Source organism: Brachypodium distachyon, chromosome 1 (genome assembly GCF_000005505.3).
Source record: "Brachypodium distachyon strain Bd21 chromosome 1, Brachypodium_distachyon_v3.0, whole genome shotgun sequence".
Lineage (NCBI taxonomy): Eukaryota > Viridiplantae > Streptophyta > Magnoliopsida > Poales > Poaceae > Brachypodium > Brachypodium distachyon.
Genome location: NC_016131.3, coordinates 69,687,230 through 69,710,334, shown reverse-complemented (window position 1 = coordinate 69,710,334; position 23,105 = coordinate 69,687,230). Strand labels below are relative to the sequence as shown.

At 44.9% G+C, this 23,105-nt stretch overlaps 2 protein-coding genes, 2 long non-coding RNA genes and 1 pseudogene across 7 annotated transcripts; 2 read left to right on the top strand and 3 right to left on the bottom strand.

Annotated features, from left to right (window-relative positions):
* Nucleotides 1-1,448: 1,448 nt before the first annotated feature.
* LOC104581848 lies at nt 1,449-4,175 on the bottom strand. Its single transcript, XR_730049.3, has 4 exons — nt 3,985-4,175; nt 2,916-3,005; nt 1,954-2,846; nt 1,449-1,825 (listed from the first exon to the last, which is right to left on the bottom strand). It is a non-coding gene; the product is annotated as an uncharacterized LOC104581848 (long non-coding RNA).
* A 715-nt stretch (nt 4,176-4,890) lies between these two features.
* LOC100838829 (sulfate transporter 1.2) lies at nt 4,891-8,547 on the top strand. The gene is made up of 13 exons (XM_024456786.1): nt 4,891-5,268; nt 5,380-5,428; nt 5,529-5,736; nt 5,854-6,028; nt 6,121-6,186; nt 6,276-6,389; nt 6,470-6,586; nt 6,683-6,809; nt 6,939-7,225; nt 7,316-7,506; nt 7,644-7,729; nt 7,833-7,909; nt 8,022-8,547. Exons 1-13 carry the CDS (start codon nt 4,930-4,932, stop codon nt 8,163-8,165), a joined length of 1,980 nt encoding a protein of 659 aa, XP_024312554.1. The 5' UTR covers nt 4,891-4,929; the 3' UTR covers nt 8,166-8,547.
* LOC106865892 lies at nt 5,113-8,162 on the bottom strand. 4 transcript variants are annotated; one of them, XR_002961706.1, is made up of 5 exons: nt 8,020-8,162; nt 6,102-6,168; nt 5,848-6,006; nt 5,504-5,772; nt 5,113-5,406 (listed from the first exon to the last, which is right to left on the bottom strand). It is a non-coding gene; the product is annotated as an uncharacterized LOC106865892 (long non-coding RNA). The 4 variants fall into 4 exon arrangements; XR_001405467.2 differs by having other exon boundaries at nt 5,562-5,772; nt 5,848-5,978; XR_002961707.1 differs by having other exon boundaries at nt 5,562-5,772; nt 6,102-6,524; nt 8,020-8,159.
* A 669-nt stretch (nt 8,548-9,216) lies between the features above and the next one.
* Nucleotides 9,217-16,044, top strand: LOC100838221 (annotated as a pseudogene).
* A 633-nt stretch (nt 16,045-16,677) lies between these two features.
* LOC100837919 lies at nt 16,678-17,804 on the bottom strand. The gene has a single exon (XM_010230738.3). The coding sequence runs from the start codon at nt 17,277-17,279 to the stop codon at nt 16,860-16,862; it is 420 nt and encodes a 139-aa protein (XP_010229040.1). The 5' UTR covers nt 17,280-17,804; the 3' UTR covers nt 16,678-16,859.
* Nucleotides 17,805-23,105: the final 5,301 nt, after the last annotated feature.

Sequence of the window (23,105 nt, the reverse complement as noted above, 5' to 3'; positions counted from 1 at the left end):
TACTATAGTACGTTGACGGGGACCTGTCCCGTCCTGGATCATATCGACCGGGAGGAAGGGGCACAAGCAAACAGCGGGAGGTGGAGGCAGGCAGCGGCAGGAGTTTAGGACCAGCGGTGGCCACGACGCGACTGATCGGGTCAGCGCCTAGGCCTAGCGGAGGACGTGTCCCAGGGGAAAAAGAATCGAGTACGAGAGCGAGAGATCACAATTTCCTTTTTGGCCCATTGATGAGTGCGTTTTGCACTTTTGGCCCTCCATCGGTCAGTGGAACTAGAACGTGTCTTTGCAAAAACGAAAAGGAAACTATAAAATGAACAGTAAATAATAACCGCATTATTAAAATGGGGAAATACGTACCGCTGTTTGGTTGCATCAGGTTTCGATTATAATGTGTAGAAATATCTCTTGCTTCTAGAAGTCTATAACGATGCTTCAAAATTGCTCGAATCAAGTGGCTGCGTATTTGTCTTTGGGATCATATATATTTCCTTTTCTTGACTTTGATCACACTTGTTTGTATCCATTTAAATTGCAAGGATACTACGGAGTCAATATTTCTTTTTACGCTCTTAATACTGATTCGGTTTTAATGCCTTGGTTGGTTTGTCACTGTTTATTTGAGCGGCTATCCCGTTACTAATGTGATATGCAGGCATGCAACAGCTGTACAACGTCAAGAAATCCACATTATTCTGCATCCGAATTTCATCTTCTCTCCATTCTCCCTACTATGTCTGTCTGTCTGTCTGAAACTTAGTGTTGAAAGATTGCACCGCTTTGATCCTCGTTAAGAATTCTCCCCGTCATGCACTGCAATGCAAGGGAGCGGGGCGCTGTTTGCGAATGCATTGTCACGCCGGGACTTGCACGACGCGCGACAATGGTGTTTCTGGGCTATCCAAGTTACCACGGGGCTATGGCACCGCTCTTCACTTTGCACCATGCTTCTCAAAGAACTGTCGTGTTAGTTTTGATTGTCGTATCATGTCAGTTTGCACTGCACTATTCACAACGTTTAACTTGTAAGTATTTCTTCCTATTCTAAATTGTTGTCAAAATATTACATGTATCTAGATTTTTTTTTAAATAGATACATTCATATTTGGGCAAATTTGAGTCAAGAATTTAAGATCAGAGGTAATACTATTTAGAACTAAAATATTGCTTACGTATTCCAACACAAAATGGATAGAATACTTTAAAAAAAAGGCTACAAAGGGGCGAACACAACCGAATATTCGAGGGAGCACATGTCATCTTCCTGTCACAGATGACCGGCTGGGAACATAAGTAGTCTGCAGCGCGGTGCGCCCGGCCCGTCGCACTCGCGACCATCGTTCATGTGTGTCCTCGGAGGCGAGATGGGTGACTTCGACACAAGAGTGTTACACTCGTTTCGGAGTTATACTAAGAGCGTCTGTTTGGTGTGGAACGCCATGATTAGTCGTTATGTATCGAAATAAGAATCGGCAAGCCTGACGGTCACTGATGTAAGCTAGCTGCTCATCAGCTATCCCTTTCTGGTTGAAGAAAACAAAGAAGAATCGGCAAATAAATCTTACGCAATGTATCATCGTCTCCTGGCGACAACGAAGGGACACATTCTCCTACCCGCAAACAAAAAAAAACAAAAAAAAGAGAGAGAGAGAAGGGACACATTCTCCATTTTCCCTAGGAATAAATGCATTTAATTACTGTACTTATTTTCGTATGACCGGCATGTACGTCAGCCCGCGAGTTCCTTTGCAAACCAAAACTAAACTAGCTTGTGGCAAGTGTTGATCGAGCTGTCAATCAAAATCACTAGCTGGTCGGTCCAGTCCTGAAATAAAAAGGAAGTGGTATCGAAGTTATGTTCCCTTTGCTTGCTTGGATCATCGTCAGCGCCTATGTTTAACTTTGTAGTATGAGATTATTGGCACGTGGGTAAGAAGTATCCACTTTATATACCTGTATGATCTAGAAGAAACCGACGAATGCATTTTCTCATTGAGAAAACCCGGTGCAATGTAGTGAGGCCTGGAGTCTGATCTCCGGTGAATAGAGTTACACTTACAGCCACCTCTAGTAATCATCCAAACAACAACACAGTTCTCAACAATTAATACAGTACATCTATTTATGCATACTACATACTGTACCAGACACAGACAACATGAACGCGAGTGATCAAAATCTAGCTGCCTCCGAAACTGTTAACCAGTACTAGTTCCCGTCTGTAATTGCTATGGCTCTTTCAAAACCATCTAAATCTAGCATGAGCCCCTCTAAAAATACCAGCAAAGTCAACCTGGCCAACAGGTGGCTCATTTCGATCCTCTTCTTAATCCCTGCGCTACCTCCGGCACCAGATACATTGAACCAGGACACGTTTTGACTTTCTCTCTCTTCCGCGTTCTTTTTCAGTTCTAGTTCTTCCACTTCTATTTAAATAGTGAAGGAACTGTCAATCTGTCATCGATCACCTGACCCACAATCGCGTCCACATTCCAAACGACCCTCCGCCACCCAACGAGGAATGTATTGTTGTAGAACATCAGTGGGACCCAAGGAAAGCAACAAGGAAAAGGTCTGAAGCTGCGCAGCGGAAGTGCTCGAGGGGAACATCACAGTAAGAAAAATATTTTGTTCCTTTGATCTTTTGTTTTTCCTTCTTCGCTTTCCTTCCATTTTACTTTTGGCACAGCAAGCAGTCAAAAGTGCCGCAGAAAAGTTTTTTAACTGCTGTACTCTAGTCGTAAAGGGTTTCAGTGATCCCTGCCTTGTTTATTCTATTCTCTCTGATCTTTGTGTTCATTGCTTCTTACGGTCTCAGTTCTTGATTTCAATGACCCAGATGCTTTCTGGAATTGTGAAACAAGAAGAGTTTTAACCAAGGGGTTTATGATTTCTCAGTGTTTTTCATATATTACCTTTTTCTCTGTTCACGTATGAAAATAGATCTCCAGTTATCCACAGAGCAGTCAGAATACTGGACATCTTCAGATGCTCCTATCATCAGCCTGTATATATAAAAGGCAGAGCACATTGGGTCATTGGCTTGGAAAGATAGAGAGAAAAAGGCCACATCATGAGCAGAGCCAAAGGTTCGTTCCTACGCAAGTGACGAGAGCCACCGAGAGTGCCCGGAATCAAATCTGTTAGGCAGGGAGAAGCACGCTGGTGCGCTTCCGAACCGTCCACCGCATATGTGCATTAAGCCTCTTCGAGTTCCTGGACGGTTGGACCAAGTTCATGCAATTCATCTGCAGACCATGACCAAGTTTTTGCAAAAACTACCATTTGTTGATTTGATTAATCGATCCGTTTTCGGCAACGACTGACAGTCCCGATCTGCAGTCTGAACGTCTGCTAAGCTGCTGCAGATCATGTTCTGATATCTGTTCATAATTGCAATTAACAACTGCATTATTGAGGCCTGCCTAGTCCTTGAGACGATGCATTATAAACTGTAACATGCCATAACTTATGGAACTTGTCCATAACTATGGTCAAGGAACTCTATTTATTCCCTTGATCAGTTGGCCGTATGAGATACTACAAGCATGGAAAGCGAAGGGCAGGGTAAATGGTACTACTTCGTACTATTAACTAGCTAAGCTACCTTTTGATTAGCTGATTAGAGCCATCGAGAGTGCCCAGAATCCCCCAGAATTGCTTTTTTTTCAGTGGCCAGTGTTCTTCTGAATATATCCTCCAGTCTTTGTGTGGCCTCATAATTCGTACACTTCAATTCCGTTAGCCAAATGTTATAATTACAGTAGTCTGGGCCCCTTTATATCAGAGGTTGGAGTTCTTCAAAATTTATTTTGACAGGTTCATTGGAATTTTACTGTCCTAAATTAACCAAAGGTGTGCATGACTTTCCAGGAATTTGCTGCTCCAGTACATTTTTGCTAGAATAACTACAATATTTCATAAATGCAACTCGATGAAGATTGTTAGATAATATTAAGTTGCTCATGTAGCTAAGGTGCTTACATCCATTTGCTGAAGTCCACTCTGGCCCATACATGTGTGCTCCTTCAATCACATTAAACCGAAGAGAGAGCTGCAAGGGTTTCAGTTTTTCTTCTGTCACCTGTCGTCGGCACATTGTTTCAACTACGGTTTGTTTTTGCAAATGATTTACAAATTCAGCAAGTGATGAGCTGTGGAATAAACCTATTCATTAGGCGGGGCATTTCCTGCGCTGTGTTGAATCTGGGGCAGTTTTCGACGCAGATTCGTAGTTTGCAGCTCAGCTTATCTCTTGGCCCTTTTTAAATGAAGGGGTTGACCTTGATCGTAGCCGCAGCTCCTCTGCAACTATATATAATGGGCATTGGCTTAGCTTCTTGACAACCCAACAAAGCAGGCCTCTGTCTAGCTTCCTGGGCTAATTGCTCTGATAAGCATAGCTGTGTAGGTTCTCCTTCCTTTGTTCATTTTCATTCTTGCATGGCTCCACTGGTTCTGAAGACAAACATCTATTTCTGTTCGATCTTGGTTGCAGATTATTTTATTCTGTTCAGAGTTCAGACCTTAGTTGCACCATGCATGCAGCTTGTCATGATAATGCGTGTGTCTGTTTTATTGATAGTACTTAGAGTTGCAAAATTTTGACCCCGAGGGTACCCTTTGACCCTCTTTAGTTCAACCAAATGAACTAAAAATTTAAAATGACACAACTTTTTGAAAAACTAGTTCATTTGTTTGAACTAAGGAGGGTCAAAGGGTACCCTGAGGGTCAAAAATTTGCAGCTCTAATAGTACGGTTGATTTTTTCAATCTTCATACTGGAAGAGTTCATTGATATATATGTAACTTCACCTTTTCCGTCGTATATGTTAGCAATTTCTTTGTACTTAGGTCTTGATGTGCTCACTGCTTCATTTACAGATAGACGTATCTTCCTGCGCCTAGCCTGTGCCAGCAACACCAACAATGCCGCGAACAGTGTCTGATGGCGGTGAAGACTTCGACGACGACGTGTCCAGCCGGACAGGGTCATCGCACCACCGCACGGACAGCATCCAGCACGGCTACAAGGTCGGCTTCCCACCCAAGAAGGGCCTCCTTGCGGAGTTCTCCGACGCGGTGAAGGAGACCTTCTTCGCCGACGACCCGCTGCGGGAGTACAAGGACCAGCCGAGGTCCAAGAAGCTGTGGCTCAGCCTGCAGCACGTCTTCCCGGTGCTGGACTGGGGCAGGCACTACACCTTCGGCAAGTTCAAGGGGGACTTTGTCGCCGGGCTCACCATCGCCAGCCTCTGCATACCTCAGGTCAGCAAGCACGCTATGCTGTGCACACAGTTCATGCACACAACGACGGCATGCTGAGGTGTCCATTGATTTGTCAGTCCTGACTTGTGTTCTGATGATATCTTCGACCAGGACATTGGTTATGCCAAGCTTGCATTCCTGCCACCACATATTGGACTGTGTAAGTGCATATATAGTTATATGTAGACGCATTTCTTTGTTCTTGTTGAGATGAGAATTTTGCTTCTGTGGCTACAATTGATGATAAGAAATATTTGCAGACAGTAGCTTCGTTCCGCCTTTGATATACGCACTGATGGGCAGCTCCAGAGATATAGCCATCGGTCCAGTGGCCGTTGTGTCGCTCTTGCTCGGCACTCTCCTCCAGGATGAGATCGATCCGGTCAAGAATCCGTTAGAGTACAGCCGGCTGGCGTTCACCGCGACATTCTTTGCGGGGATCACTCAGGCAATGCTTGGGTTCTTCAGGTGAGTGTGGTCTGATCACGGCTGGTGATTGTTAACCTGTCAGTTACTTGGTTATGATGATATATTGGCATGGGCAGTTTATCTGTTTGTGTAGCCTCTGACCAGACTCACCTGCAGGCTAGGATTTATCATAGAGTTCTTGTCTCATGCCGCCATCGTCGGTTTCATGGCGGGTGCCGCCATCACCATTGCTCTTCAGCAGCTCAAGGGCTTCCTTGGCATTGTGCACTTCACCAAGAAGTCTGATATCATATCGGTCATGGAATCAGTCTGGGGCAATGTTCACCATGGGGTAAGACAGCATACCTTTTATTTTATTCAATTTAATACTTCTCTGGTTGAAAATCAATATTCAGTGAACTTACCCTTGGGTTGTTGATTCAGTGGAACTGGCAGACGATGTTGATCGGAGCGTCCTTCTTGGCATTTCTTCTGGCCACCAAGTATATTGTAAGATAAAATACTGCATGCTCCATAATTTCATCTTGGTTGTGCTTGACTATTTGTGATGACTGTGCTGTTCCATTGGGATAATTCAGGCCAAGAAGAATAAAAAGCTTTTCTGGGTTTCTGCAATCGCACCGCTCACTTCGGTGATCATATCCACCTTTTGTGTGTACATCACTCGTGCAGACAAGCATGGTGTTGCAATTGTAAGCCATACTTTTGGCATCAGAGTCTGGTAACATATTAGTTGAAGATAACAATGTGGACAATCGCTGATTAATTGCAGGTCAAGGACATAAAGCAAGGCATCAATCCACCTTCACTTCATCTCATATATTGGTCTGGTCCATATTTGATGAAAGGATTCAGAATCGGGGTAGTCGCTGGAATGGTCGGCCTAACGGTAACAAAAACTTCACCTTTTTTGTTTCAAATTTATAGCATGGAAAATGATTTTTAGGATATCCAGCAAAGTGCTAAACGTGATAAAAGTTATCAGGAAGCAATTGCAATTGGAAGAACCTTTGCTAGCATGAAGGACTACCAAATAGATGGGAACAAAGAAATGGTGGCTCTAGGAACAATGAACATTGTAGGTTCAATGACTTCGTGCTACGTGGCCACAGGTAACTGACAAAATCTACAGGCTATAAAAATATACCCATTCTATTTTTTTTTATATAAAACAACGAACAGCTGGTTATTTATTGCCGTAGAAACACTCGGAATGAATTGAAATTGTGTGTTTGCTGCAGGTTCTTTCTCACGATCAGCAGTCAATTACATGGCTGGCTGCAAAACAGCAGTATCTAATGTTGTTATGGCAATTGTTGTAATGCTCACACTGTTGTTGATCACTCCATTGTTCAAGTACACGCCCAATGCCATCCTAGCTTCCATCATCATAAATGCAGTTGTTGGCCTAGTTGATTATGAGTCAGCATACCTTATCTGGAAGGTTGATAAGATGGACTTCGTGGCATGCCTAGGAGCATTCTTTGGAGTCATATTTGCATCAGTGGAGTACGGCTTGCTCATTGCGGTGTGTATCTCTACAATTTCTTTCATGTTATTTACAATTGAAACCCCGCTATTGGCATCAGCTGATGATTGTTGAACTTGTATGGAATAGGTTGCAATATCTCTTGCCAAAATTCTTCTCCAAGTAACACGGCCGAGAACAGCTTTACTTGGTAACCTTCCAAGAACATTTATCTATAGGAATGTTGAACAATACCCAGAAGCTACCAAGGTGCCTGGGGTTCTGATTGTAAGAGTGGACTCAGCCATCTACTTCACGAACTCCAATTATGTTAAAGAGAGGTAAACTACTTATATTCAAGATATATGTCCTTATTTCAGTGACTGTGTATGATGACCAGTATAGGAATCACGGGAAACAATGCTTCACTTACTATCATAGTAAAGAAAAATAACAATGCTTCATTTACTATTTTCAGAATCCTGAGATGGCTGAGAGATGAGGAAGAACAACAGCAGGAACAGAAATTGTCGAAAACAGAGTTTCTGATTGTTGAGCTATCTCGTAAGAACATGATAGATTGATGGGTTTACCAAATTTTCAGAATGCAGAAATTAATAATTTATTTATTATAATGGTTTAAAATACTGATCTAGCTCTTCAACAGCGGTAACTGATATTGACACAAGTGGGATCCATGCCTTGGAGGAGTTGTTAAAAGCACTTGAAAAGCGCAAAATTCAGGTAAAGTACCAAAACCAGCATTCAAATTCTAGAGCTACTAGCTGCTACCACAAGAATGTTCATGGAAGAAACGCTCCACTAAGAAAAAAAATTCCATGTGTTCCACTTACAGCTGATTCTCGCCAATCCGGGGCCAGCAGTGATCCAGAAGCTCCGGTCAGCGAACTTCACAGAGCTCATCGGTGAAGACAATATATTCATGTCTGTCGGCGACGCAGTTAAGAAATTCGCTCCGAAGTCGGCTGAGAACGTCTGAAGGAGACGCATCTAGCGATGTACAAAGAGAAGTGTGTAAGAGTGATTTATAGAGCATACAGCACAGAAGACAGAACAGAACGGCGTGTGTTTGCAGAAAGGTAAATAATGGAGTTGTGCTGCAGTTGGAGCGCTCCAGGATTTTTGCAAGATGTGGTTGAGAGGGAAAAAAAAAAGAGAAGATGCGTGGTGGGCTAGCTGGACATCCACATCAGTGTGTGTACTCGTGGTGTGTGTTGGCTAGCAATTGGGTGAAGGTTGATATCATGATTCATCACAAAAAAAATGAGTAGTGCTTTGGGGTTTTTCAAGTTTTTTGTATATGTATCATTGTGTACCTGATAGCATTTACACTTTATAAAGAGGTTTTGCATTTGGCCGAATGCATAGTGTATTTTATTCCGTAATCCGGAGTGGTGCTGGATCTCGTGCGACAGTGAGAGCAACATGGTGAAAGGCAAATTAAGGATTTCCATGTTGTGCTCTGCTAACATCTTAGTTGTGCATCTCAACATTGGGATATCAAATCAAACACAAGAGTGCGCGCCCCATTAGTCTTGTTTGCTAGTTGTACCTTTACCGGGGCAACAAGAAGCGCGCTGCTTGCTTAGCTACCCTTAATTGACAACCGCAGATCGAGCACAGAGATACGTACGCTCGCCGTTCCCATCGGGATTAGCCGTCGCCGCCGCTGGCCCGTTCACGGCGAACCGATCAAATGTCGCTGCCGTCCGGCCACCGTAGCCCGCAGGACGAGACAACATCGGCAGACCGGCCGGCTGGTCAGCGGCTGCTGCGCTTCCGAGCCGCCGCTTCCCACCCCGCGCACACGGCGTCTCATGGGCGGCGGTTAGGTTAGCCGCGACAGGCCAGACCAGGTCGTGCTCAGCTTATGGGCTACATGTGGGCCTTAGCCTACAAGATATTATTGCTAGATTCGGCCTGGATGTAGCCCAAGCGACAACACTTCCTCTTTAAGAATCGGTAGCCCACTACGGCCCATCTCTCTTTCCTTCAACCTACGGAGTTCGTCCTTCGTGTAGCTCTCTCCGACTCTCCCTGGCCGCTGCCCTCGGAATCCATCCCTTGGCCACCGCCACCCCACATGGCCACCCTTCTTCTCCCATGACGCGATGGGATCCCCCACCTCCAATTGGACTTCATCTTCCTCCTCGTCCTACCATGGCGCCGTCGCCCCCTTCGCCCATCCGTCGCCTCCGCCCCTTATCCCTCCTCCCGCGCGCCGCATCCGCCGCCGCCCACTTCAAACCGCTCCCCCACCCCCTTCTCTCCGCCTTCTCCTCTTCCTCACTGGAGAAAGGTGGCCTGGGATCCGAGAAACCACCTCCAGAAGACCCCGTGGGTAGCCCTAGCCAAAGGCCGGAGGAGCTGACGCAGCCACGGCCGAGAAAAGCCACCCTGACTAAGCGTGCGCTCTCGTGTCTGGCGCAGCCTGATTGGCAGCGCAGCACCCTGCTCGCGTCTCTCACACCCGAGAAGGCCGCCTTCGTAGCAGCCAGGTGCCTAGTCCCTGTCCGCGCGCTCGAGTTCCTGCTCTTCCTCTCGCGGGAGCATTCCCACAAATACGGGCCGGACACGTTCGCCAAGGTCGCCATGCGTCTGCTGGAGTCCCGTGACCGCCCTGCCGCAGTGGGACGCGCCCGCATCCACATGATCAAATCCTGCAGCAACAAAGCGGAGATGACGCAAGCGTTGAATTACTTGGATATGTTCAGCCAGAGAGGGCCCAAGATGGGTCTCTTCACGTACACAACCCTGTTGATCCAGCTGAACAAGCTTAACATGACAAGCACTGTCATGGACAGGTACCACCAGATTCTCAGAGAAGGTCTGCAGCCAAATTTACTTATCTACAATTCCGTGATCAATGCATTGTGCAAGGATGGCAATGTTAGGGATGCAGAGTCAATCATAAATAAGGTGTTCAAATCCGGGATGAAACCCGACACGTTCACCTACACGTCGATGATTCTTGGGTATTGTAGGAACCGTGACTTGGATTCAGCATTTGAGATTTTCAATCGGATGGATGAAGAGGGGTGTGAGCCAAACGCCGCAACATACTCAACCCTAATCAATGGGCTCTGCAACAGTGGGAGGGTGAATGAGGCGTTGGATTTTATTAGTGAAATGACACGGCATGGTGTTCTGCCGACAGTTCACACTTTTACTGCCCCTATTGTTGCATTATGTGACATGGGGCGCATTGAAGATGCCTGGAAGATATTCATCGATATGAAAAAAAAGGGATGCAAACCAAATGTGTATACATACACATCACTTATAAGTGGGCAGCGTGTATCAAGGATGGCCATTGGACTGTTTCATAGGATGTCAAGAGATGGTGTGGTTCCTAATACAGTGACATATAATGCTTTGATGAATGTTCTGATGGAGAATATGGAAATTGATTCTGCACTTATTGTTTTTAATATGATGGGCAAACATGGTTGTTTACCGAACACCAGTTCATACAATGAATTGATCAGGGGCTACTGCACAATTGGTGATACCGAGAAGGCAATGTCAATGCTGACCAACATGTTGAAGGGAAGGCCTACACCTACACTTGTCACATACAACATCATCATCAAAGGATACTGTGACTCAGGGGATACTGATGTGGCTATTAGAGTTCTAGAGCTTATGAAGGCTAATGGGTGTCAACCTGATGAGTGGTCCTATACTGAACTGATTTCTGGTTTTTGCAAGATAAGTAAAATGGAATTGGCTTCTGGAATGTTCAACGAAATGATGGATCGTGGGTTATGCCCAAATGAAGTTACCTACACTGCGCTCATAAGCGGATACTGCAAGGACGAGAAACTGGACTGTGCAGCAAGAATGTTGGAACGCATGAAGAGAAGTGGTTGCAGACCAAATGTTCAAACCTACAATGTTTTAATCCATGGTCTGACTAAGCAGAATAATTTTTCTGGTGCAGAGGAACTTTGCAAAGTGATGCTTGAAGAAAAGATATCCCCAGATGTAGTCACTTACAGTACTGTTATTAATGGGCTTTGCAATAATGGTGCCATTCCTTTGGCCCTTGAAATGTTCAACAAGATGGTCAAACATGGTTGCTTACCTAATTTGCATACTTACAGTTCTCTTATCCAAGCTCTAGGTCAAGAAGGCAGGGTAGAAGAAGCTGAGGAAATGTTTTCAGAACTGAAGAAGCAAGGGCTTATTCCAGATGAAGTTACATATGTTAAGATGATTGAAGTATGTGTAATGTCAGGCAAAGTTGACCGTGCCTTCGATTTTCTGGGCGAAATGATAAATGCTGGATGTCAACCAACCTTGCAAACTTATGATGTTTTGATTAAAGGGTTGCAAAATGAGATGGTGTACCATAAACTTGTGGCCTTGCCAAATGCAGCCTCAACCTCTACTTTTGATGATCAAATCATTAACAAAGATGTTATTTCAGTCTTGTCTTCTAAGTTAGCAGAACTGGATTTTGAGCTATCTCGTCAGCTGTATGATGCACTGTTATCTCGATTAAGCAGAAGTGGTAGATGGTTTGAGGCAAATAATCTGTACAGAAGCATGGTTAGTCAGAGTCAATGTCCAAACCAGGATACATATAAGCATTTTTTAATTTCACTTTTGAGAGCCCTGAAAGTTGACCTGGCTATGGATGTATTCAAACATATGTCTGATCAACGTTGTGAGCTCCACCTTACTGGTTATAAAGAACTAATATGTACTCTATGCCAATTACACAGAAGGAAAGAAGCTCGGTTTGTTTTCGAAAAAATGCTATCAAGGGCTTTAAATGCTGATGAGATTGTATGGACTATCCTCATCAATGGACTGCTTGGGGCTGGGTACAAAGATTTGTGCATGGAATTTCTTCATATCATGGAAACAAATCGTCGGAATCCTAGTTCCCATGCACGCACCATTTTAGCAAGGGAAGCATTGAAAGAGTAGTCTTCAGCAGAATCCGCTGGACTTGATGCACTTCAGCAATTAGGGCTTGTTCTTGTGAGACCTGATGCGTCAGAGATATCCACCTAGAGTGAGTGGGATGGCTACAGGACGTCTTCCTTGTTTTGCTATTTTCTTGGTCTTCCTCATTGATATCTGTTCCTAAAGGCTTCAGTGTTGTGCTTCCGGTGAGAGCAAAGAATGCCTGTGGGCTGCGAGGTTCATATATACAGTTTAGCTGTTACAAGCTGAATATGTCCATCATTCTTTACTCTACACTGATGAGCAACCTCCATTTCTAACCGCAGGTACAGACTTTAATTCCAGTGATTTACTTCAAAATTTCCTATATACCGTAATTGTCTTATGAGTTGTGACGCATAATACCTTCTTTTTATTCAGAAAAGGTGACAAAACTTGCTTCATCTCCTGGTCGCTATTTGGGAAGCTGTGGCATATGTTTTATCTGGACTCTGTCATGTATGTCTGTATGCCAACTTAGGATAGAGAATGTTATTCTCATTATACTTCAGCTTTTCTTTGCTGGCTTCATTGTCATCTGTCTGGATGAACTTCTTTTGGAAGGTTATGATTTTTCTTCTGGCATTTCTGTTCGTTGCTACCAATATCTGGCAGGTCTGTCTTGTTGGCATATTGTTCTATGTTGACTTGGCTCATGGTAGACTTGTGTCATACAGTGAGAATATCATCTGGAAGATGTTTAGCTCCACAACCATCAGCAGTGGTATGCTCAATTTGTAGCAGTTCGGATTCCATTGTCCCCCCTGTTGATCTAGAACTTATACTGTCTGCCCTACATGAGGCTTCTTATCGTCATAATCTTCCAAATGTGACCGATTTACCTGGGCAACAAGTTCATACCCAATTGAGCTGTTTTACATGTCGAATATGCCCATCATTTTACACTACCAACCTCTGTTTCATATCTCAGGTCCAGACTTCAATTCCAGGTGCTTTAGTTCTAAATATTTTTATGTATGTGCAAGTGCTAAGATGGTTTTATTGCTATTACATCTTGTCTGCAGGATGTACTGTGGAATTTCCTGGTTAACCTTTTGGGAAAGGAAGGGATCTGAGTACTCTAGCCATTCTGTTCCTGTTGGTGCTCTTGCTTATCAAGGTGAGTGATCAATTTCTGTTAAATACCTATTTCTTATAATTGTGTTTCTGGTTTCTTTCCCTCCTTCACAACTCCCTGTTTTTATTCATGATAATGCTTACCTGAACATTTTGGAAACCATGCAGTTTGGCTGATATGTCTCATTCCATGGTCCGTGCACTGTTCTTTGTGATCTTAATGCTGTAAGGTTGTGCTCTCAAAGACAAAGATTGAAGTTTCTGGTTCATCAGCTGAAGGTGTTGCTATAAGCAGCGTAAGGTAAACATTATTTATATACAAAATGATTAAACCATTTCCTTCAAACAAGAGGAAGTTAAGTTTCTTGCATCTGCTTACTGCTCCTTGTCGAAATGAACTGAGAGATCCCTTTTGAAGCCAATATAACAATGGGTAGTCTACCTGTAGCGCCACATGGCACTGCATGAACGAGGTTGACTTGTATGATACCATATCTGTGCATCAGTGAAAATATTTGTATATTTGTTGTACACTGTCTGGTTTTGGATCTGTAAATATGATCCTGGAGATAGGACAGTAGATATACATTTATTTTGGAGCTGCAACGAAGCCACAAAGGTGGCTGATTTTTTACATAGGTGTTCATGCGTTAATAAACATGTTCTTGTTAGAAAGGTGTGCACGGACTGAATTTATTTGATGTGATGAGACACATCATTTACTAATTCATGAAATTATTTTGTGATTGCTGTGGGACACTGGGACATTAGTTTTAGTATATATCTAATACTCCCTCCGATCCTAAATTGTTGTCGAAATATTACATGTATCTAGATGCTTTTTAAGAATAGATACATCCATATTTGGGCAAATTTGAGTCAAGAATTTAGGATCAGAGGGAGTATTTAGGTTCGAAATCAGTTCAGAAACTTTTTTTCTCCGTGTTTTGAACTCTTGAGTTTTCTTACTGTGTCACTACAAGCCCCAGTCATTTGTTGGTGGCTGTGGGCTGTGGCGAAGCCAGCCAGCTCGAGCAGCCCGGGCAAAAGCTATACTGATCAGTATTTAAGCTTAAGAAAAAACATATCTTAGCCTTCATATAACTATGCTGATTAGCATAAATTTTCCGGCTGAGCCCGGGCAGCTGCCCAGGGTCGCCGGGCAGTAGCTCCGCCAGTGGTTGGTGGCATCAACATTACCATTCTGTCTGCTGATTAGTTAAGCAGGATGTGGACTAGAAATGTTTAACTTGCGATATATTGCCTATATTTGGTTTTACACATGCATAATCACTATGCAAGAGCTGCCTGTAAGCTCCTAATCTTGGCAATTCAACAGGAACAACGAATTGTGTAGCTGAACTTACATAAGGAGCTGAATAGATGCATCCCTGCATTTAGTGCAGTCTGGATTGGCACATTGGCGTGCCCTAGCTGACTTCATGGGCGCAGTTGGTTCAGAAATTGGTATGCTGCTTGGCATTCCAGCATATATGAATTTTTTTTCAGAGACAAGCACGAGAGCTGCACGTACATATATTAAGATAGAGAAAGAGTTCTACAACATCTTACAGAACACATGACACAGGATTACAGTGTACATGTCAAGAAAACCAGACCAAGCCTAGCAAAATGACCCAAGACGGCCCAGAATTGAGTATTCCAAGGCTCTTACTGCCGGTGAAAGATCACAACCTGTACTCTGATATTATTCGTTCGTGAGTGCCCTGTAGGTTAGGCAGGTTTGGTTGAAAATTCTGTTGTTTCTTTCCTTCCAAATCTTCGAAGCAACAAGCATAACCAGATTGTCAAAACAGCACTTGTTCTGTGGAAGCACCTTCCTGGATGTCCTTCGTCCCAGCATATATTCAGTTTGGTTTGACGGAGACATTGGGGAAACAACTGAGTGACGGAGCTTGTTTGGCTGGTATGTAATTGGAGAGGTTATTCAGTTTGGTTTGAAACTTGTAGCCGGCGGGTTTGGGGCGCCTGCTACAGATGTTCTTGATCTTGAGGAATGGCCACAACAGAAAGAAAGAAAAGAAGCGCGGCTGAAGCAGAAAGTGGATTGACACCTTGCTCATGCTGGTTCTTTTGGAAAGAGAGAAACTCAAGGGTGTTGACTGTTCAATTCCAGGAAAATAAGAGAGGAGCAGACTACCAGCGAAGAAAACACGACAATGCCTGAACAGCTGAACTGTTTCGCAACGTTGTACTATTACAATGGCAGTAGCCTTTTCAGCCTAGCTTGCTCCCTTGACTGCACAGCGACGCACGATTAATTTCCTATGGATGGATGGAGATCCTCGTGATCTGCATTGATGAGAGAGAAGAGGGAAAGCCTGTGACATCTGAGCTCGTACGATTGGAGCTTCCGGTCCGATATTACGCATACGATGAGGCAGGAAAAGGCAATGGGAGGAAGATGCTGCAGCTGCTGCCAATATATGCTGCAGCTGCTGCCAATATATGCTGCTGGCAATGTTCATCTATGTGGCACACGGCCATTGGCGGTGACGGCGGGGGTCACGTGGTGCTGCTCCACTTCATCAGAAGCTTTGTTTCCACACCGGTCAATATCTAGTAGTAAGCGACACGAAAACGACGAAGACCGCATGATTCGAGGATTCTATGCTCTAAAATTATATAAGTAGTAATGTACCTTATTTCGATTGCAGTAAAATACTCCATCATGATTCAGATCAAGTGTTCGTGCTTTTATCAGCTCTGCGTAGCGGTATGCATGCATGTGTCTTCATGATTAAACTTTTGGTCTTTTTTTCACCGTGCTTTAAAAAAAAATAAACTAGTCTGTGTCGGCTCGAGATTTATGAGTTCACGGTTTGGGCACTCTATATTGAATAGGTGGCCAGTGGCACTGGCGGCTGTGATCACACACTGTCCGTGATCTATTTCAGTTTCTGACGAAGAGGCAGTAGACATTCTTAAAGTGATCAGGTAGGCCATGCGTGATGCATGTGAAGCATCTCCTTCCCATATTGCAAGTTGAGAATGCGCATAGGAACAAGTTAAGCTAAATAATCAGCAGATGCTTCATATATTACCCTTTTTTCATCTTAATTTTAATTTCCCTCTACATGACATGTATGACCTGCTTCTAAAAGTGTGTGTATTGCGTTTGTCTTTTGATTTTTGTTATCTTCATTAATTGAAGTAATATTTTGTTATCACTTTGTTTCGTTGCGACTTTGACTATCGAACATGTTTAGCTTTGTGTCCTTTAATGGATGATATACACTAGATTTGGTGTATTCTAAAAAAAAATGTTGAACAATATTATAATGACATGCGAAATCACATAATTTAATTTGACTTAAGTTACTTTCATAATATAGTGATTCTTTTGGCAGATAATGGCATGGGGAGATTTTCTCTGCCATTATATATACGGCTTCTAAAAGTTATCACAAAATTGTAAGTTGAGAATCGTGTCGATGTTCGGGACAAATGTCTAATAAACATTACTAGTTAAGCACCTTGAAGATTCAGACATGTAGGTTTGTATCTAGGAAACCTTCAAAGCAAAAGTAATCCCAGGAAGTAGTACTGCAAATAAGCCCGGAACTCAGGAGCCGTACAAAACAACGAAAGAACAGCAGGGCGGCCCACAGCATGTAGATTACAGATGAAGCGAGGTGTCCACGTCTACATCACCCCTATAGCCTGAATTCTGCATTCTCGTCACGTCCCCCCACGAGCTCGCTGCCGGCGGCTGCGAGGTGGCCTGGACGCCGTTGACGCCGAGCCCGCCGTACCCGGCCGGACCTTGCAGAGGCCTCGACGGCCGGACAAGGTCCGGGTGCAAGAACCACCTTGGCTGCTCGTTGCCCCCGCTCGCCACCGGTTGTAGGCTAAGGTTGAGAGCCGGCGCAGGCGACCCGGCTCGGTCGGTACTATCAGGGGAGCGGTGCACCCTCTGCAGCTCTCTGCCTTCTCTCATCTCCTTCACCCTCTGCAGGTTCCGGAACCTCTCCTGGAGAAGAGCTATGGAGGATGAGTGGATGATAGAAGGGGAAGCCTCATTGCCCTGCCTTCTCATCGGAGAGATTGCTGACGATTAGCAAGTGTGCTTCTTGTTGTCGCCAAGGGTTGGCTTAACCTACATATGCATGTAGCTAGCTAGATCAGTGTGTGATGTGAGGTGTGTGCTGTTTGGTTGGAGAGCTAGCTAGCTGCAAATAGACCGATCGATGGATAGATCACTGGTTGAGTTGAGGAGAGGTTGGAGGGAGCAAGCAGGGGTATGTGTGTGTGTGTATATATATATGTAAGGGGAGCTAGGGAGCCGAGGGAGGGTTGTCCTCTTGCACTACTCGATCACCATGCGTACTCAACTGATTGCATGTGTTTCTGTGCCAACTCAACCCCAACGGATCCAATCCAAGCCCACTTTGTTGGCAAACTAACAAAGCAAATTAATTTGCAGTCGATGGATTGAGGAAGAGGAAAGGGAATCAGGGCGAGGGTTGGAAAGTCCAAGGGGGAAAATGCCTTGGGGAGTAGGGTGGTAGGCCGGGGGAGGGCCGGGGTTTGGTGATTGGATGTGAGGGCTTGAGGTGCCACTTTTTAAAGTTGCGGGCGAAGGCGAGAGTAAGGGTGGAGAGGTAGTACAAAGCAGCGTGGAGGCTAGCGCTTGGCGCGAGATCAAGGAGGGGAATATGGTCATATAGGATTTCGTGGTGGTCTTTGTCCTCTAACTCTTGCCCCGGATCGAAGCGGGGTGGGGGCCCTGAGACCTTTTCTTTTCCGAGAGGGTTGCTGGCTCTCCCTTAGCTCTAGCTTATTTAGCTTTGCTTTGTCCCCGTCCTCCTTGTTCCGCAATGTTTATCGTTGCCTTGTTTGATGTCATGGACGATCGGCGATGGATTGGGACAGGAGAGCTCGCCCGCGTGCCATGCATATGCTGATATCCATGGCGGTGCGAACCATTAATTCCAACTCCGCTTCGATCTCAATTTAATTCCCTAATTGATGGACCTATGTATAGCTTGGGGTTTTGCGTGGTGGAGCTGCGTGTTGTGGTGTGGGGGTTGAGGTCGCTTTGATGTTTTCTGTTGTTTGGTTGCAACTTAACCAGGGCCAAGGACGAGTTCGTGACCAATCAACCAGCTGCCAGATGAAGAGTTAAGGGTAGGTATAAATATTGCTAGCCAAGCTTGCTTTGTGGTCGGATTCTGTTTTTTACCTGGTGCAGTTGTGTTGGAGCAAGTTCAAGCTTTTCACTTTTCAGAGGGGGTAGGTTTGAGTAACCTGTTCGATTATTCTACAGCGTGCAGTGTGCGTTGGACGTTTTAAAATGAGATCAAGGATGCAAAGAGTCGTAGGCCCAAATCATACGTTATGCCAACAAGGAGAAAACATATGTACTTACCCATATTTAATTACTCCCTCCCCCTGCAAGAGGATCGAAGGGAAACCTCCTGATCGACTACTTAACTAGTTTTTTTTTATCTTATTCTTTTATGACCTTTGTACAACCAGCAAGCAGTATTCTGATTCTCTGGACTTGTGGGCGCGGGCGTACATGTGTCCGCATGTGTGAATGTTTAGCTACTGTACGTGCGTGTTTCCTTTCCCTTGTCAAACGAGAACCGTGTCACTGTTTTGCCAGAAAGGGACCGCTCGTGTCGCAACTTACTGATCCATCTCAATTATGTTATGTTATCATTGGCCATTGATCGATCACTGGTTTCATGTATCGTATAATAATTACATAAATACAAATCAATGTCGGGGATATGTCAAGTTCCTCATCGATGCTTCAGTTGATTCTTGACGGAATCCATGCGTGGGACTTAATTAATTTATTCATATGCTCAGCTTGTGCGCCATTTTTTTCTAATACAAAGGAGAAGTGAAAAATGTACGCATATCACCACACACGCGCGCGCATAGTCGTGTGTGATGATCATGATGTTTGGGCATTTGCACAAAATAATATGAGGAGTAATTAACAAAAAAAAACTTAATCAGATTTGGCCTTGACTATGAGAGGTAGCATAATTCCATACAGAACAATCTCATGGATTTACCCTTAAAACAGAACAAGTACTGAAATAGAACAATCTTACTTGGTTCACGAGGAATATCTAGTGCACCCAACCTCGGAAACCCCCTTAAAGTAGAACAAAATTTGATCATGCCATGCATGGATACAATATACATCGGCCTTGTCTCACATGTAAAATGTTCAGGCCGAATTCAAACCATGCCCGAGAAAACTAAAACAACAGATGTATCTACGATAAATGGTTCCATTTTGAATCAACTACTATTCAGAGCATGGTCCCTGGCCTCCAAAGGACCAAGCGGTTCTATGCTATCCCACACAATGCGATGCGGAAGGGGGGTCAAGGGACGGGGTTGCACCTCTGATAGGCAGGTTATCGGTAGTGGAAGCCTCTTGGTGGTACTTCTCATCTGGCCGAGTACGTAGCGGCTTCTTGATCTAGACCTAGGGAATGTGGGGTGTATGCGGGCATGCGGAGTACGTCAGTCAATTTGGTTCCGATATTGACTGGCCCTGATGGTTGGTTCGTTTGGTTTGATTCCTAGCTCCAAGTGGAAACCCATTCTCTAATTTCCGCTGGCCCCAGCGATGATGGCACCCTTGGGTGAATTATCATCCTTGGAGGCGTTGTTGTGGCCAGATATCATATGCCTCTATCACTATGGTCGTGTGCCCTCTGAGTGAAAACCTTAATTTTGGGTTGTACCGGATCGGGCAAAGGCAACGTCTTTGAAGCTGTTTCCTCCCTATAGGCGATGTCTTGAAGACTCAACTAGCAACAAAGGTTGACTCGTGGTTGGTAGCGGCTAGCTAGGTCGGCACGAGGTCCTTCGGGGGCATTGGATTGCGAGGGTTCATCTATGCGCGGAGGGTGTTCGCCGTGGTGATCTTCACTTTGCTCTGAATCAGTGCGTTAGAGGCTTAATTTGGCTTACCCTCGAGTGGTGTCTTCTCCCCTTGAGTGGTGTCTTCTCATTACAGCATCGGTGGATTTAGGGGAGGTTGGGCTCGCTATTCCTTGAACCATATATATATATATCAGTTAAGGACGAGATTGAGTATCCTTTCTTGCATTTTCATAACTCGTGAAATGCCGAGTAGGTACGAATTCCCCCAATTTGCGACCTACCATAGGATTTGTTATGTAAATAGGTATATGTTCCTTTCCATTATGAATCGCGATTGTATGGCCAACCATTGTGGGTAGAATGCTAGATGCCCGGGACCACGTTACTATTGTTTCTTTCTCCTCCTTCGTATTGACCTTTTCTATTTTTGCCAATAAATGATGAGCTACAAAAGGATTCGTTTTTTTTCGTGTCACAGCTGATTACTCCTTTTTTTTTCCTTTTTAAAGAGCGGCAATCTATGTCCAATATCTCGATCAAAGTATGGAGGTCAGAATAAATAGAATAATGATGAATGGAAAAAAGAGAAAAATCTTGTAGCTGGATAAGGGGCGGATGTAGCCAAGTGGATCAAGGCAGTGGATTGTGAATCCACCATGCGCTGGTTCAATTCCCGTCGTTCGCCCATCGCATTATTGCAAATGCAAAAAATGCAATTTTCCATATTCCTAGTTACGTATTTACTTACGGCGACGAAGAATAACACTATCGCTATATTTTTTCCTTTTCCTAGTTCTTCTTCCAAGCACAGGATAACCCCAAGGGGTTGTGGGTTTTTTTCTACCAATGGGGGCTTTCCCTTCACCGCCCCCATGGGGGTGGTCCACAGGGTTCATAACTACCCCTCTTACTATGGGGCGTTTACCTAGCCAACACTTAGATCCGGCTCTACCCAAACTATTTTGGTTCACCCCAACATTACCCACTTGTCTGACTATTGCTAAGCAGTTTTGGGATACTAAACGGACCTCCCCAGATGGTAATCTTAAAGTGGCTGATTTACCCTCTTTTGCAATAAGTTTTGCTACAGCACCTGCTGCTCTAGCTAATTGGCCACCCCTTCCACGTGTGATTTCTATGTTATGCATGGCCGTGCCTAAGGGCATATCGGTTGAAGTAGATTCTTCTTTTCTCTCAAAAAACCCCTTCCCAAACTGTACAAGCTTCTTCCAAAGCATACGGCTTTCTAGATGTATATGACGATCTCTAGACAGATGGATCTTATATAAATCATATGATGAAGTACCACATGAGTGGATATATAGGAAAGGAATCCAAATCTGCCGAATCGCTCATGTTAGGATCTTCTACATCCTAGGTCTCCGCGTTCCGTCATCTGGCTTATGTTCTTCATGTAGCATTCAGATCGAATGACTCTATGAAATTACATTGATACTTCCACATATTATGGGTAAATAAATAAATATATATATATATGGCTATTTCTAAGTCGCGTGTTTTTTAAGAAATGAGTCTCAAATATCAGTCGACGTTTCAAAACCGTTGGATTAAGATCTGGTGATCATCTCCATTCTCTCATCTCTCACTTGCTATTGTTGGATTAATATCCAATGGCTAACCTGTCGATTGAAATCGATCTCTAACTAAAAACGGTCGACTTATCAATAGCAAAACCTTTTTTTCTTATAGAATTGTAGAATCACCCTGTCCGTGTACAGTGTATCACCGCCTCACCCGTCCGCCGTGCATGCATCCAGATGTTGGCATGCATCGGGATACAGAGAGCCTGATCTCCATCTCCCCTCCGTTACCACCTGCATCCCCCCAGCAACCAGCATCGATCTCGATCCACTAGCCGGTCTGGAGCGAACCTAAACCTCCAGCTGCTAGAACACGCGTACACATCCCACGGCCTTAGTTCTGATCCCAATTTGCCTGCCCTCCCATGCTTCGCCGTCCCCCGATCCCCTGCCATGTCGCCGATCGGCGTCAGGTGCATGCAATCTTCATCCCCCCAACGTATGTACGTACGTGTTCCACTCCGAACCAAAGAAACATCAGGAGGAGCAAGGGAGTAACTTAAGATGCTTGGACAAGATATGTAGACACAGCAAACTAGAAACCACGGCGACGACAGATACCTGGATACACGTGTAAAATGTGTGCTTCTACTTTTATATACCCGATGCATGCCGTGTCACAAAATTTCTGCTACATATATATAGCTAGTTGCGCAATAATGTTACACACAGCTGTTTAAACATGCACATTCCGCAATCAAGCTACGGTTGTATATACAGATTTACTGAAAAAATAGACCGTCGACGCATGAAACACCTTCAGAGTACCAGCAGGGCCCCGGGATGCGGCTCCTACGCATGCATATCGTTCCAGGGAAACAGGGAATCGATGCCGATGAGGGGACGCGCGTGCGTACGTTTCCTTGGAACAATGATAGCCGGCCGGCCGGCCGGGCGTCGATCACGCGTCACCTGTCTCTTCTTGCACGTCATCACGAGCGTGTCCGCTAGCGCCCGACTTTCTCCGGCCGCAGGCGCGCAAGCCATATAGGCTTCCTAGGACGGGAGTACTTGGGAGGGAGGGTGCGTAATCATGCGCTCCGGCGAACGAGAAACTCCGGCCCGGCTGCGCGCGTGACAGGCGCCCGTTCGATCGGTACATGGATGGATCAATCGCTCACGGCTGCTTTTCTTTTCCGGCCTGTCGCGTTGCGCTTGGCGCCCAGCTGTTCCCTGCATATTTACGTACGCGCCCGCCAACCGGCCGGACCGGCGTGCGTAATAAGCCAGCACGAGCTAGAGAGCGAGATCGGCCGGAGACGGTACCGCCATATGTGCATGCGGGGCGGCATCGGCAATCGATCGACAGGGTGGCAGGGCAGGGTGGTGGCGTGCAGCCTTGCATCCTCTCTGTCGTTGCCGTTTGCTGGCTTGGCCAATGGCCGGGACGAGTTGGTACGCGCTCG

Bases quoted from the DNA above. Each gene is read 5' to 3' on its own strand.
- LOC100838829 (XM_024456786.1), top strand. From the start codon at position 4,930: ATGCCGCGAACAGTGTCTGATGGCGGTGAAGACTTCGACGACGACGTG. The intron at 5,269-5,379 runs GTCAGCAAGCAC...ATCTTCGACCAG, and splicing joins CCAGCCTCTGCATACCTCAG to GACATTGGTTATGCCAAGCT. The intron at 5,429-5,528 runs GTAAGTGCATAT...AAATATTTGCAG, and splicing joins GCCACCACATATTGGACTGT to ACAGTAGCTTCGTTCCGCCT.
- LOC100837919 (XM_010230738.3), bottom strand. From the start codon at position 17,279: ATGAGAAGGCAGGGCAATGAGGCTTCCCCTTCTATCATCCACTCATCC.